The sequence below is a fragment of the Coenobita brevimanus genome, chromosome 87 (assembly GCF_032717465.1).
Source record: "Coenobita brevimanus isolate Jiangsu-jjx chromosome 87, ASM3271746v2, whole genome shotgun sequence".
Classification (NCBI taxonomy): domain Eukaryota; kingdom Metazoa; phylum Arthropoda; class Malacostraca; order Decapoda; family Coenobitidae; genus Coenobita; species Coenobita brevimanus.
The window spans coordinates 8,836,608-8,852,085 of record NC_137040.1 but is presented as its reverse complement, the minus strand read 5'-3'; the positions used below and the strand labels follow the sequence as shown (position 1 = coordinate 8,852,085).

Sequence of the window (15,478 nt, the reverse complement as noted above, 5' to 3'; positions counted from 1 at the left end):
GGAGGTGCCAAGGGGAAGGACTGGAAGTGTAGGAACATCGTGAAACTAGAACATACAACACTATCGCTTTTTTTTTTTTTTTTTTTTTTTTTTTTTTTGGTCATAAGAACTACCCCACGCAACTATGCTTTAACGCTGGATTCGTTTGTCATCTAACCTCCACCATACAAGTACACTCTTTCACTGTTTTCTGTTGTTATAAATCCTGCACCATAAAACTGTCACAGTTTTCTGTTGTCGTATAATTTATACCATACAACTGTACACTATTACTAACTTTTCATTTTACCAAACCTACATCATACAGCTCTTCCACTTTTCAGTTCCACCCACTGAATTCATGGCCAGTCCCCGTCTTTTCCCCCAGCCCCCCAGAAAAATAATATTAAATAAATAAATAAATGAAGGAGCCATGAGCGACTTGGGACGCCAGTGAGTCTGTGGAGTGGACCTGCACAAGCCTATTCGCAGCATTCAAGATAACTAGACCTATTGTACACCATACAACAGGCTATTGTCATTATCTGTTTCTCTGTCTGTTCCTTTTGTCAACCTCTCCCTTAACCCCTCAATACTTTACCCCTAAATTATCCCGTATTGCTATCTACTGTCACTGTCTTTTGTTTTACCGTTCGTTCCTTTTATCAGTCCTGCCCTCTTCCTACGCCCCGACCCATGACTTTACTCTCAGCCTACAATTTATTACTGCCTACTAATAATATCTTCTATTTCACTGTCTCTGCCTCGCATCTGTCCAACCCTGACCCAAATCTCCTAAGATTTTACCTTTTACTGGTCAACCCCTTCACCATGATTGCGTCTTTATTATTGCTTCCTTCAGACGATTTCATTCAACTTTGAGATTTTTTTTCGATCTGAAGAAATAACTTATAGCTATCCTTCTTTATTGAAATCCTTCCAAAATTGAACAAAATCGTCGGGGTTAAAAATACTAGAGAACAGAAATCCTCTCGTTAAAGGAGTTCTCTTATATTTTATTCATGCAACCTGTAGGACGATTTGTTTTGTTAGTTAAGAGGAGGCGTCTTGAAATGAAGGGATAAATGAAAGGTATAGGACCCCAGCAGTTCGAAGTGTGTTTCCTATGAGCCGGATAAAGTTGTCTGGAGTCAGCAAGAATAAAAAAAATGGATGGAAGGGATAAAACTGAGAACAGAGGTGCGGTATTGTGCACATGTCTAGACTAAAGAACACCACACACACACACACACACACACACACACACACACACACACACACACACACACACACACACACACACACACACACACATATTACTGGTATCCTCGTGGTGATTGAGTGAGGGTGGAATATGACAGTGGGAGTCGGGGAGGGGAGGGGAATGTCAAGGGTAAGATGTGATTTAGTAAAAAGGCTAAAAAAAAAAAAAAGGATGTATACACAAGACTGGTAACCTTTCCAGTTTATGCCCATAAGCATGTGCGGTGTGTGTGTGTGTGTGTGTGTGTGTGTGTAAGTTTATTTTTAACATATATACGAAAGCAGATGGACTTAGGTTCCAGTAGCGTCTTCTCCTCCCTTATATTCTGAATACTAAACGAAGCATTTGGGACGGAAAAGTCATAGAGAAGATCCCGTAATTCGCACCTGAGTATGATATAAGAGAAGCTGAAATATTACCGATAAATGAGGAAGAGTTGGTTTTTCGAGTGTAGTGTTGTGGAAAGCTTGTTAACTACTGTGCTTGTTCGTTGGGGGAGAAGAGAGTAGAGACAGGATGGGAAGAAAAGACATTGCATTATGACAGGGAGGGGACTGAAAGGACGAGACAAAACAGCAGGGCTAGAAACAGGCATTTTTCAGGGTAAGAGTGAGGTAAGGCAGAGGCAGGGAGATATTCTTAAGAGCCATATTATCATGGGACTCGGAGGCTCTCTAGCATTTATCCCCTAGCGATTTACAACGCATATTTGATCTTATGTATTATATATAACTTCTTAATAAAGGTATAGCTTTTAGAAATATGATTGACGAGAATACGGACGTGCCATACGAAGAAGTTTATAATATACTGTAGATATGCTCGAGTCTCCTAAAGTGACGAGAATACGGCAGGAACAGGGACAGGTGTTCGACAGGGTAGGTGGGGGGGTATGGTAGGAGCAGGAAGGTATTCTTGGTGTTGGTGTCACCCCCCACCACCACCATCATCCCCTATACTTTATCCCCTCGGTGTGACCTTCTGTCATGGGTGGCGTAGGTGGTGTGACCCAAAGGAGGGGGTGTAGGTTCTGGGAAGGATAGAGCCCGAGAATGGTGTTGGAGTGGGGCGGGGCGGGGCAGGTTGAGGGTGACAGAGCGGGGCAGCGGGTCCAGGGTAAAGGGGGAGGTTCTGGGAAGAGGGAGCGTGGGCAGGTGCAGGGTGACGGGGCGGGGAGCGTAGTGGGGGCGGGGCGGGGCAGCGGGTCCTGGCGCGGGCTGGCCTGGGAGCCAGCAGCCTGCCAGAGCTTAGTATCACCCGCGTCGCCGCCACCGCCGCACGAATAGCGCCGCTCCGCGTCGCTCGACCGCCCTCACACCCGCCACCCGAGTCCGTGCCACGCCCAGCCGGAGTCATACATGCAACAGTATTTGTGGGGCGATTGTGAGGTGGTGTGAGAGATGTGCTGCAGGAAAGCAGCTGAACCAGTGTAGTGCCAGTGTGACCGTGTGTCATGTGTATACTAAAGTGTCAGTCAGTGCAACATGGGTAATGTTGAGGGTAAAGTGGGAGGGAGGCGTCGCGTGGAGCCGCCCTACTGCACGTCGCGACCTCTCCCGCCTCTGCCCAGGGAGGAGATGGAGGAAGATGGAGATCTAGACCTCGACCTAGACTCTCCGCCACCCTATCCGCCGCCGCCGCCGCCAGGGGAAGAAAACAACAAGAGGTTCTCTTGGCGACTTCGAGACTCCGCCGTCTTTGGCCCGAGCGAGACTAAGCGGCGGTCGTGGCTACTGAACATGACCAATGGCGGCGACAAGGCGAGAACACGACTTGCCAAAGACGGTAAGGATGTCCACGATGGCCAAGTGGCCCCTGGCGGCAGCAGAGACGCGGCCGACACCGGGGACGCCCGCCTCTTGTCCTACACCTTCAGCAGCGACTCCACACAGCCAGTGACAAGTGAGACGACCTGGCAGCTGCGTGATGGCAAGCTGGTGGCCGTCAGCAACAAGGACAGAGTGCGAGGCGAGGATGCTCGTGCCCCTGGCTACAGCCTCTTACACCAGTGCTCCAAAACTGACGACCCAGCATCACCTGCCATGACCCAGGACTTGAAAGATGTTATCCAAGAGCTACGAGGAAATGCCAACGTGGACAGCAAGACGAAGGTGCAGAAGATGGATGACGGGCGAGGGGGTGTGGTTACTGTGACGACCACCCGCCACACCGTCACCTCAGGCTACCAGGCACAGACACAGTGTCCTGGTGAGTCGCTCAGCAAGCTGGAGGCTGAGCTCACTGCACTTCTCAACCCAGAACTGGATGCCCACGGTAGGTCACAACCAACTAGAATGAATGGTACCGTAGATTTAGGAGCTCAGATGTCACACGCAAACCAGGATGGAGTAATGGGGGTCACACACACTAATGGAGTCACGCACACTGCTAGAATCACACAAAACTCGTATAACATATCAGTTACACCAAACTTACCACTACCTGACCTGCAGGAATTTTCAGGTAAAGGGGTTCCATTGCTACCTGATGTTGTCAAGGGAGAGCATAGAGGGGTAGAGATAGAGGGATCAGCTGGGGTTAGTGGTCGACCCATATCGAATGGAGTTGAGGGCAGGGTGGAGGTGCAGGGTCCTGATGCTGCTGTTGGCTTCAGTGGGGCGGTACCGGAGATGAAAATAAGTGAACGTCAGCCTCATTCAGCAGAGGTAGAGGCTGGTTTAAATCTAAAAACCGACGCTCCACACATTGGTGTGGATGTGGATGCAGGTCATCATTCAGTATCTGGAGAAATGCCAGATGCTAAGGGGAAGTTGGGGCAGGTGCGACTATCTGGCCCTGAAGTGGAAGTGGGTGTAGCCAGCTGCCCTACTGTGCCTGCTACAGAAGTAGAGGGAGGGGTTTCGGCCACCATGCCCTCTGGAAAGCAAAAGGGCAAAAAATTAGGTGGCCCATGTTCCTGTTTTAGTGCCCCAAGTAAAGGGAAAAAGGAGGAGCCATATGTGTCTGCTAAGGGGCAAGGTGAGGGGGAGCTTCCTAGTGTTGAGGCTGGGGTTAAAGTTCCAGAGGTCTCAGTTGACATGGAGGGTAAAAGACCTGAGGGAGAAAAGAAGGCTAAAAAAACCAAGAAAAATGCCAAACTTGGTTCTTGTTTTGGAAAGTCCAAAGAATCTAAACTAGAAAGTGAGCTGGAAACTAATTTCCCTAGTGCAGAAGTGGGTGTAAGAGCAGATCCCTCTGATATGCCAGTAGTAGATGCTCGCCTGGCTGGAAGAGCAGACCTTCCTTGGATTGACATGGAAGCAGGAGTGAAAGGCGAGGGAGAGTACAGTACAACAGTGCCGTTCGCTGATGTGCAGGCAGCAGGAGGAGAAGCAAAGTATCACTTGTCTGCTACGACACCAACAGGCAGTTTGGGAATGCATCATCCAGATATTAATATGAAAGGAGATTTACCAGAGATTCAAACAGGAGAGTCGCCCACACTCAGACTAAAAGGTGAAATCCCAGACACTTCAGTCAGTGTTCAAGGACCCAAGGATGTATCTCGTGGGGTTCAGCTGAGAGTAGATTCCCCAACTCTTACCATTGACGGACAGCCAGCGATAGATACAGATTTGACCAAATTTTATGTTGATTCACCCAAATTGCAGTTTCAAGGAGACCTGCCTTCGTCTAGCTGCGAAGGAGAATGGCCAGCTATGAAAACTGGAGACGCAGACATCAAAGTCAGTGAAAAATTCCCTGATGTCCCTTCAGCAAAAGCAAAAGTTGAAGTACCTAGTGCAACATTTGATGTGTCTGCCCCATCCTTGCCTACTGTGTCTATAGATGCTAAGCCAGAAATTACCTCGCCAAGTGGTGATACTGATATTCCTGAAGGTGAAGCAAAGGTTGATATTGATGCTCCCAAAGTTAAAGTAAAGGGAGATAAGCCCAAGGCTAAATTTGGATCATGTTTTGGAAAACCAAAGACTCCTAAAGTGGAGGGGGAATATAAGCCAGGCAAGGTTAACATTGAGAGTCCAGATGTAAGTGCTGGAGCCAGTGTCAAAACACCAGATGTAAGTGCTGGAGCCAGTGTCAAAGCACCAGATGTAAGTGTTGGAGCCAGTGTCAGAGCACCGGAAGCAAAGGCTGACGTCAGTGTATCTTCACCTGATGATGTAAAAGTGAAAACAGGGAAGCCAAAAGCCAAGTTGGGATCATGTTTTGGGAAACCAAAGACTCCTGATCTTGAAGGTGAATACAAACCTGCAAAGCTTGAAGTGGAAGGACCAAAAGGCGAAGTGAGTGGTAGCATAAAAGGTCCTGAAGCCAAGGCTGACATAGATCTAGATATTGAATCTCCTGAAGTAAAAGTTGAAGGTGGAGTTTCAGCACCAGAAGTAGATATTCCATCTACGGAAGTCAAAGTCAAAGGCAAGAAACCAAAGGGCAAGCTTGGCTCATGCTTTGGCAAACCCAAAACACCAAAAGCAGAGGGTGAGTACAAACCTGCCAAAGTTGAAGTGGAAGGTCCTGAAGGAAGTGTTGGAGCCAGTGTCTCTGTCCCAGAAGCCAAGGCTGATGTTAGCATAGATAGTCCTGATGTGAAGGTCAAGGGCAGTAAACCTAAAGCAAAGCTGGGTTCATGTTTCGGTAAGCCTAAATCTCCCAAAGTGAAAGGTGAAATTGAACCTGGTAAATTCGAAGTTGAGGGCCCTGATGTTAGTGCTGAAGGAAGCATAAAAACACCAGGAGTGAAGGGTGATGTTGATGTAGATGTTGAAGCACCAGATGTCAAACTGAAAGGAAAAGGCACAGGAAAGCCAAAGGCAAAACTTGGATCATGCTTTGGTAAGCCCAAAGGAGGTAAAATTGAAGCAGCATATCAGCCACCAGATGTCAAACTTGAAGGTCCTGAGGTTCCGAAAGTTGAGGTAGATGTTCCTGACCTTGAGGGCAAAGTAAAGGTGGAAGCTCCAGAAGCCTCAGTTGACGTCCCTTCATTGCCAGAAGTGAAGGGAGGGATTGGATTTGATGTTGATATTCCCAAAGTTGAACCAACACTGAAAGTAGAAGGAGAAATTCCAGATATACCCAAAGTAGAAGCAGAATTCGGTGGTAAGGCAGATATTCCTGAGGTAGATATTGAATGTAAGATGCCATCAGGCCCTGAGTTTAAAGCTGATCTGGATGTTGATGCTACAGCTCCTGACTTTAAACTTGAAACAGACATCCCAGATTTGCCAAAAGGTGATATTGACCTCGATATTCGTGGCAGCTTTCCTAAACTTTCTGGAGACTTAAAAGGACCAGAAGTGTCAGTTCCTGACCTTCCATCTCCAAAGGTCGAAGCAGTAGTCAAAGGAGATTTGCCAACGGTTGATCTCCCAGAAGCCAAGATTGACCTACCAGAAGCACCAAGTGTCAAGGTAAAGGGAGATGTTGAGCCTCCCAAAGTATCAGGAGAATTAGAGATGCCAAAGGCTAAAATAAAATCAAAGAAAGCCAAAATGGGTCCATGTGCATGTTTAGGAAAACCAGGAAAAGCCAAACTTGAAGAACCATATGTTGCTGCTGGAGTAGAAGGGAAGGGAGATGTCAAAGGTGTAGATATTGGTGTTGAAGCTAAAGGTGTGAAGGTTGATCCATCAGTCAAGATTGAAGGAGAAATTGCAGGGCCAAGTGTTGGTATTGATATTCCTGAAGGTGAAGCAAAACTTGATGTTGATGCTCCCAAAGTTAAAGTAAAGGGAGATAAGCCCAAGGCTAAACTTGGTTCATGTTTTGGAAAACCAAAGACTCCTAAAGTGGAGGGAGAATATAAACCAGGCAAGGTTAGCATTGAGAGTCCAGATGTAAGTGCTGGAGCCAGTGTCAAAATACCAGACATAAGTGCTGAAGCCAGTGTCAAAGCACCAGATGTAAGTGCTGAAGGTGCTGTTAAAGCACCAGTAGCAAAAGCTGACATCATTGTTGACTCACCTGATGTTGATGTCAAAGTCAAGACAGGGAAACCTAAATCCAAATTGGGATCATGTTTTGGGAAACCAAAGACTCCTGATATTGAAGGTGAATACAAACCTGCAAAGCTTGAAGTGGAAGTACCAAAGGGTGAAGTGAGTGGTAGTATAAAAGGTCCTGAAGCCAAGGCTGAAGTAGATCTTGATATTGAATCTCCTGAAGTAAGAGTTGAAGGTGGAGTTTCAGCTCCAGAAGTAGATATTCCATCTACGGAAGTCAAAGTCAAAGGCAAGAAACCAAAGGGCAAGCTTGGCTCATGCTTTGGCAAGCCCAAAACACCAAAAGCAGAGGGTGAGTACAAACCTGCCAAAGTTCAAGTGGAAGGTCCTGAAGGAAGTGTTGGAGCCAGTGTCTCTGTTCCAGAAGCCAAGGCTGATGTCAGCATAGATAGTCCTGATGTGAAGGTCAAGGGCAGTAAACCTAAAGCAAAGCTGGGTTCATGTTTCGGTAAGCCTAAAACTCCCAAAGTGAAAGGTGAAATTGAACCTGGTAAACTCGAAGTTGAGGGCCCTGATGTTAGTGCTGAAGGAAGCATAAAAACACCAGGAGTGAAGGGTGATGTTGATGTAGATGTTGAAGCACCAGATGTCAAACTGAAAGGAAAAGGCACAGGAAAGCCAAAGGCAAAACTTGGATCATGCTTTGGTAAGCCCAAAGGAGGTAAAATTGAAGCAGCATATCAGCCACCAGATGTCAAACTTGAAGGCCCTGAGGTTCCGAAAGTTGAGGTAGATGTTCCTGACCTTGAGGGCAAAGTAAAGGTGGAAGCTCCAAAGGCCACAGTTGACATCCCTACATTGCCAGAAGTGAAGGGAGGGATTGGATTTGATGTTGATATTCCCAAAGTTGAACCAACACTGAAAGTGGAAGGAGAAATCCCAGACATACCCAAAGTAGAAGCAGAATTCGGTGGTAAGGCAGATATTCCTGAGGTAGATATTGAATGTAAGATGCCATCAGGCCCTGAGTTTAAAGCTGATCTGGACGTTGATGCTACAGCTCCTGACTTTAAACTTGAAACAGATATCCCAGATTTTCCAAAAGGTGATATTGAACTTGATATTGGTGGCAACTTACCTAAACTTTCTGGGGAAGTAACAGGACCAGAAGTGTCAGTGCCTGACCTACCGTCTCCAGAGGTTGAAGCAGAAATCAAAGGAGATTTGCCAACAGTTGATCTTCCAGAAGCCAAGATTGACCTACCTACAGTACCAAGTGTTAAAGTAAAGGGAGATGTAGAGCCTCCCAAAGTATCAGGAGAATTAGAGATGCCAAAGGCTAAAATAAAATCAAAGAAAGCCAAAATGGGTCCATGTGCATGTTTAGCAAAACCAGGAAAAGCCAAACTTGAAGAACCATATGTTGCTGCTGGAGTAGAAGGGAAGGGAGATGTCAAAGGTGTAGATATTGGTGTTGAAGCTAAAGGTGTGAAGGTTGATCCATCAGTCAAGATTGAAGGAGAAATTGCAGGGCCAAGTGTTGATATTGACATTCCTGAAGGTGAAGCAAAACTTGATGTTGATGCTCCCAAAGTTAAAGTAAAGGGAGATAAGCCCAAGGCTAAACTTGGATCATGTTTTGGAAAACCAAAGACTCCTAAAGTGGGGGGAGAATATAAACCAGGCAAGGTTAGCATTGAGAGTCCAGATGTAAGTGCTGGAGCCAGTGTCAAAACACCAGACGTAAGTGCTGAAGCCAGTGTCAAAGCACCAGATGTAAGTGCTGAAGGTGCTGTTAAAGCACCAGTAGCAAAAGCTGACATGACTGTTGACTCACCTGATGTTGATGTCAAAGTCAAGACAGGGAAACCAAAATCCAAGTTAGGATCATGTTTTGGGAAACCAAAGACTCCTGATATTGAAGGTGAATACAAACCTGCAAAGCTTGAAGTGGAAGGACCAAAAGGTGAAGTGAGTGGTAGTATAAAAGGTCCTGAAGCCAAGGCTGACATAGATCTTGATATTGAATCTCCTGAAGTAAAAGTTGAAGGTGGAGTTTCAGCTCCAAAAGTGGATATTCCTTCAGCAGACGTCAAAGTCAAAGGTAAGAAGCCAAAGGGCAAGCTTGGCTCTTGCTTTGGCAAGCCCAAAACACCAAAAGCAGAGGGTGAGTACAAACCTGCCAAAGTTGAAGTGGAAGGTCCTGAAGGAAGTGTTGGTGCTGGTGTCTCTGTCCCAGAAGCCAAGGCTGATGTTAGCATAGATAGTCCTGATGTGAAGGTCAAGGGCAGTAAACCTAAAGCAAAACTAGGTTCGTGTTTCGGTAAGCCTAAATCTCCCAAAGTGAAAGGTGAAATTGAACCTGGTAAACTCGAAGTTGAGGGCCCTGATGTTAGTGCTGAAGGAAGCATAAAAACACCAGGAGTGAAGGGTGATGTTGATGTAGATGTTGAAGCACCAGATGCCAGACTGAAAGGAAAAAGCACAGGAAAACCAAAGGCAAAACTTGGATCATGCTTTGGTAAGCCTAAAGGAGGTAAAATTGAAGCAGCATATCAGCCACCAGATGTCAAACTTGAAGGCCCTGAGGTTCCGAAAGTTGAGGTAGATGTTCCTGACCTTGAGGGCAAAGTAAAGGTAGAAGCTCCAGAAGCCTCGGTTGACGTCCCTTCATTGCCAGAAGTGAAGGGAGGGATTGGATTTGATGTTGATATTCCCAAAGTTGAACCAACACTGAAAGTGGAAGGAGAAATCCCAGACATACCCAAAGTAGAAGCAGAATTCGGTGGTAAGGCAGATATTCCTGAGGTAGATATTGAATGTAAGATGCCATCAGGCCCTGAGTTTAAAGCTGATCTGGATGTCGATGCTTCAGCTCCTGACTTTAAACTTGAAACAGACATCCCAGATTTTCCAAAAGGTGATATTGAACTTGATATTAGTGGCAGCTTACCTAAACTTTCTGGGGAAGTAAAAGGGCCAGAAGTGTCAGTGCCTGACCTACCGTCTCCAAAGGTTGAAGCAGAAATCAAAGGAGATTTGCCAACGGTTGATCTCCCAGAAGCCAAGATTGACCTACCTGCAGTACCAAGTGTTAAAGTAAAGGGAGATGTAGAGCCTCTCAAATTATCAGGAGAATTGGAGATGCCAAAGGCTAAAATAAAATCAAAGAAAGCCAAAATGGGTCCATGTGCATGTTTAGGAAAACCAGGAAAAGTCAATCTTGAAGAACCATATGTTGCTGCTGGAGTACAAGGGAAGGGAGATGTCAAAGGTGTAGATATTGGTGTTGATGCTAAAGGTGTGAAGGTTGATCCATCAGTCAAGATTGAAGGAGAAATTGCAGGGCCAAGTGTTGGTATTGACATTCCTGAACGTGAAGCAAAGGTTGATGTTGATGCCCCCAAAGTTAAAGTAAAGGGAGATAAGCCCAAAGCTAAACTTGGTTCATGTTTTGGAAAACCAAAGACTCCTAAAGTGGAGGGAGAATACAAGCCGGACAAAATTAGCATTGAGAGTCCAGATGTAAGTACTGGAGCCTGCATCAAAGCACCAGATGTAAGTGCTGGAGCCAGTGTTAAAGTACCAGAAGCAAAGGCTGACATCAGTGTAGAGTCACCTGATGTTGATGTAAAAGTCAAAGCCGGAAAACCAAAAGCCAAGTTGGGGTCATGTTTTGGGAAACCAAAGACTCCTGATCTTGAAGGTGAATACAAACCTGCAAAGCTTGAAGTGGAAGGACCAAAAGGTGAAGTGAGTGGTAGCATAAAAGGTCCTGAAGCCAAGGCCGACATAGATCTTGATATTGAATCTCCTGAATTAAAAGTTGAAGGTGGAGTTTCAGCTCCAGAAGTAGATATTCCATCTACGGAAGTCAAAGTCAAAGGCAAGAAGCCAAAGGGCAAACTTGGCTCATGCTTTGGCAAACCCAAAACACCAAAAGCAGAGGGTGAGTACAAACCTGCCAAAGTTCAAGTGGAAGGTCCTGAAGGAAGTGTTGGAGCCAGTGTCTCTGTTCCAGAAGCCAAGGCTGATGTCAGCATAGATAGTCCTGATGTGAAGGTCAAGGGCAGTAAACCTAAAGCAAAGCTGGGTTCATGTTTCGGTAAGCCTAAATCTCCCAAAGTGAAAGGTGAAATTGAACCTGGTAAACTCGAAGTTGAGGGCCCTGATGTTAGTGCTGAAGGAAGCATAAAAACACCAGGAGTGAAGGGTGATGTTGATGTAGATGTTGAAGCACCAGATGTCAAACTGAAAGGAAAAGGCACAGGAAAACCAAAGGCAAAACTAGGATCATGCTTTGGTAAGCCCAAAGGAGGTAAAATTGAAGCAGCATATCAGCCACCAGAAGTCAAACTTGAAGGTCCTGAGGTTCCAAAAGTTGAGGTAGATGTTCCTGACCTTGAGGGCAAAGTAAAGGTAGAAGCTCCAGAAGCCTCAGTTGACGTCCCTTCATTGCCAGAAGTGAAGGGAGGGATTAGATTTGATGTTGATATTCCCAAAGTTGAACCAACACTGAAAGTGGAAGGAGAAATCCCAGACATACCCAAAGTAGAAGCAGAATTCGGTGGTAAGGCAGATATTCCTGAGGTAGATATTGAATGTAAGATGCCATCAGGCCCTGAGATTAAAGCTGATCTGGACGTTGATGCTACAGCTCCTGACTTTAAACTTGAGACAGACATCCCAGATTTTCCAAAAGGTGATATTGAACTTGATATTGGTGGCAGCTTACCTAAACTTTCTGGGGAAGTAACAGGACCAGAAGTGTCAGTGCCTGACCTACCGTCTCCAAAGGTTGAAGCAGAAATCAAAGGAGATTTGCCAACAGTGGATCTCCCAGAAGCCAAGATTGACCTACCTACAGTACCAAGTGTTAAAGTAAAGGGAGATGTAGAGCCACCCAAAGTATCAGGAGAATTGGAAATGCCAAAGGCTAAAATAAAATCAAAGAAAGCCAAAATGGGTCCATGTGCATGTTTAGCAAAACCAGGAAAAGCCAAACTTGAAGAACCATATGTTGCTGCTGAAGCAGAAGGGAAGGGAGATGTCAAAGGTGTAGATATTGGTGTTGAAGCTAAAGGTGTGAAGGTTGACCCATCAGTCAAGATTGAAGGAGAAATTGCAGGGCCAAGTGTTGGTATTGACATTCCTGAAGGTGAAGCAAAACTTGATGTTGATGCTCCCAAAGTTAAAGTAAAGGGAGATAAGCCCAAGGCTAAACTTGGTTCATGTTTTGGAAAACCAAAGACTCCTAAAGTGGAGGGAGAATATAAACCAGGCAAGGTTAGCATTGAGAGTCCAGATGTAAGTGCTGGAGCCAGTGTCAAAACACCAGACGTAAGTGCTGAAGCCAGTGTCAAAGCACCAGATGTAAGTGCTGAAGGTGCTGTTAAAGCACCAGTAGCAAAAGCTGACATCACTGTTGACTCACCTGATGTTGATGTCAAAGTCAAGACAGGGAAACCAAAATCCAAGTTGGGATCATGTTTTGGGAAACCAAAGACTCCTGATATTGAAGGTGAATACAAACCTGCAAAGCTTGAAGTGGAAGGACCGAAAGGTGAAGTGAGTGGTAGTATAAAAGGTCCTGAAGCCAAGGCTGAAGTAGATCTTGATATCGAATCTCCTGAAGTAAGAGTTGAAGGTAGAGTTTCAGCTCCGAAAGTGGATGTTCCTTCAGCAGATGTCAAAGTCAAAGGCAAGAAACCAAAGGGCAAACTTGGCTCATGCTTTGGCAAGCCCAAAACACCAAAAGCAGAGGGTGAGTACAAACCTGCCAAAGTTGAAGTGGAAGGTCCTGAAGGAAGTGTTGGAGCCAGTGTCTCTGTTCCAGAACCCAAGGCTGATGTCAGCATAGATAGTCCTGATGTGAAGGTCAAGGGTAGTAAACCTAAATCAAAGCTGGGTTCATGTTTCGGTAAGCCTAAAGCTCCCAAAGTGAAAGGTGAAATTGAACCTGGTAAACTCGAAGTTGAGGGCCCTGATGTTAGTGCTGAAGGAAGCATAAAAACACCAGGAGTGAAGGGTGATGTTGATGTAGATGTTGAAGCACCAGATGTCAAACTGAAAGGAAAAGGCACAGGAAAGCCAAAGGCAAAACTAGGATCATGCTTTGGTAAGCCCAAAGGAGGTAAAATTGAAGCAGCATATCAGCCACCAGATGTCAAACTTGAAGGTCCTGAGGTTCCGAAAGTTGAGGTAGATGTTCCTGACCTTGAGGGCAAAGTAAAGATAGAAGCTCCAGAAGCCTCAGTTGACGTCCCTTCATTGCCAGAAGTGAAGGGAGGGATTGGATTTGATGTTGATATTCCCAAAGTTGAACCAACACTGAAAATGGAAGGAGAAATTCCAGATATACCCAAAATAGAAGCAGAATTCGGTGGTAAGGCAGATATTCCTGAGGTAGATATTGAATGTAAGATGCCATCAGGTCCTGAGTTTAAAGCTGATCTGGACGTTGATGCTACAGCTCCTGACTTTAAACTTGAGACAGACATCTCAGATTTTCCAAAAGGTGATATTGAACTTGATATTGGTGGCAGCTTACCTAAACTTTCTGGGGAAGTAACAGGACCAGAAGTGTCAGTGCCTGACCTACCGTCTCCAGAGGTTGAAGCAGAAATCAAAGGAGATTTGCCAACGGTTGATCTCCCAGAAGCCAAGATTGACCTACTTGCAGTACCAAGTGTTAAAGTAAAGGGAGATGTAGAGCCTCCCAAAGTATCAGGAGAATTGGAGATGCCAAAGGCTAAAATAAAATCAAAGAAAGCCAAAATGGGTCCATGTTCATGTTTAGGAAAACCAGGAAAAGCCAAACTTGAAGAACCATATGTTGCTGCTGGAGTAGAAGGGAAGGGAGATGTCAAAGGTGTAGATATTGGTGTTGAAGCTAAAGGTGTGAAGGTTGATCCATCAGTCAAGATTGAAGGAGAAATTGCAGGGCCAAGTGTTGGTATTGACATTCCTGAAGGTGAAGCAAAACTTGATGTTGATGCTCCCAAAGTTAAAGTAAAGGGAGATAAGCCCAAGGCTAAACTTGGATCATGTTTTGGAAAACCAAAGACTCCTAAAGTGGAGGGAGAATATAAACCAGGCAAGGTTAGCATTGAGAGTCCAGATGTAAGTGCTGGAGCCAGTGTCAAAACACCAGACGTAAGTGCTGAAGCCAGTGTCAAAGCACCAGATATAAGTGCTGAAGGTGCTGTTAAAGCACCAGTAGCAAAAGCTGACATTACTGTTGACTCACCTGATGTTGATGTCAAAGTCAAGACAGGGAAACCAAAATCCAAGTTAGGATCATGTTTTGGGAAACCAAAGACTCCTGATATTGAAGGTGAATACAAACCTGCAAAGCTTGAAGTGGAAGGACCAAAAGGTGAAGTGAGTGGTAGTATAAAAGGTCCTGAAGCCAAAGCTGACATAGATCTTGATATCGAATCTCCTGAAGTAAGAGTTGAAGGTGGAGTTTCAGCTCCAGAAGTGGATATTCCTTCAGCAGATGTCAAAGTCAAAGGCAAGAAACCAAAGGGCAAGCTTGGGTCATGCTTTGGCAAGCCCAAAACTCCAGAAGTGGAGGGTGAGTACAAACCTGGAAAGATTGAAGTGGAAGGTCCTGAAGGAAGCATTGGGGCCAGTGTCTCTGTTCCAGAAGCCAAGGCTGATGTCAGTGTAGATAGCTCTGATGCAAAGGTCAAGGGCAGTAAACCTAAAGCAAAGCTGGGTTCATGTTTTGGTAAACCTAAATCTCCCAAAGTGAAAGGTGAAATTGAACATGGTAAACTGGAAGTTGAGGGCCCTGATGTCAGTGTTGAAGGAAGCATAAAAACACCAGAAGTGAAGGGTGATGTTGATGTAGATGTTGAAGCACCAGATGTCAAACTGAAAGGAAAAGGCACAGGAAAACCAAAGGCAAAACTTGGATCATGCTTTGGTAAGCCCAAAGGAGGTAAAATTGAAGCAGCATATCAGCCACCAGATGTCAAACTTGAAGGCCCTGAGGTTCCGAAAGTTGAGGTAGATGTTCCTGACCTTGAGGGCAAAGTAAAGGTGGAAGCTCCAAAAGCCTCGGTTGACGTCCCTTCATTGCCAGAAGTGAAGGGAGGGTTTGGATTTGATGTTGATATTCCCAAAGTTGAACCAACACTGAAAATGGAAGGAGAAATTCCAGATATACCCAAAGTAGAAGCAGAATTCGGTGGTGAGGTAGACATTGAATGTAAGATGCCATCGGGCCCAGAGTTTAAAGGTGATCTTGATGTCGATGCTTCAGCTCCTGACTTTAAACTTGAAACAGACATCCCAGATCTGCCAAAAGGTGATATTGAAC

At 45.4% G+C, this 15,478-nt stretch overlaps 1 protein-coding gene across 1 annotated transcript in view; it reads left to right on the top strand.

The window, feature by feature from the left end:
* Positions 1-2,534: 2,534 nt before the first annotated feature.
* The window catches only part of LOC145410973 (uncharacterized), a 170,611-nt gene continuing 157,667 nt past the window's right edge, over positions 2,535-15,478 (top strand). Inside the window, exons 1-2 of the mRNA XM_080281029.1 lie at positions 2,535-7,081; positions 7,142-15,466. Coding sequence (XP_080137155.1) covers positions 2,728-7,081; positions 7,142-15,466 — 12,679 coding nt within the window. The 5' untranslated portion in view covers positions 2,535-2,727. The remainder of the gene's footprint in view (positions 7,082-7,141; positions 15,467-15,478) is intronic.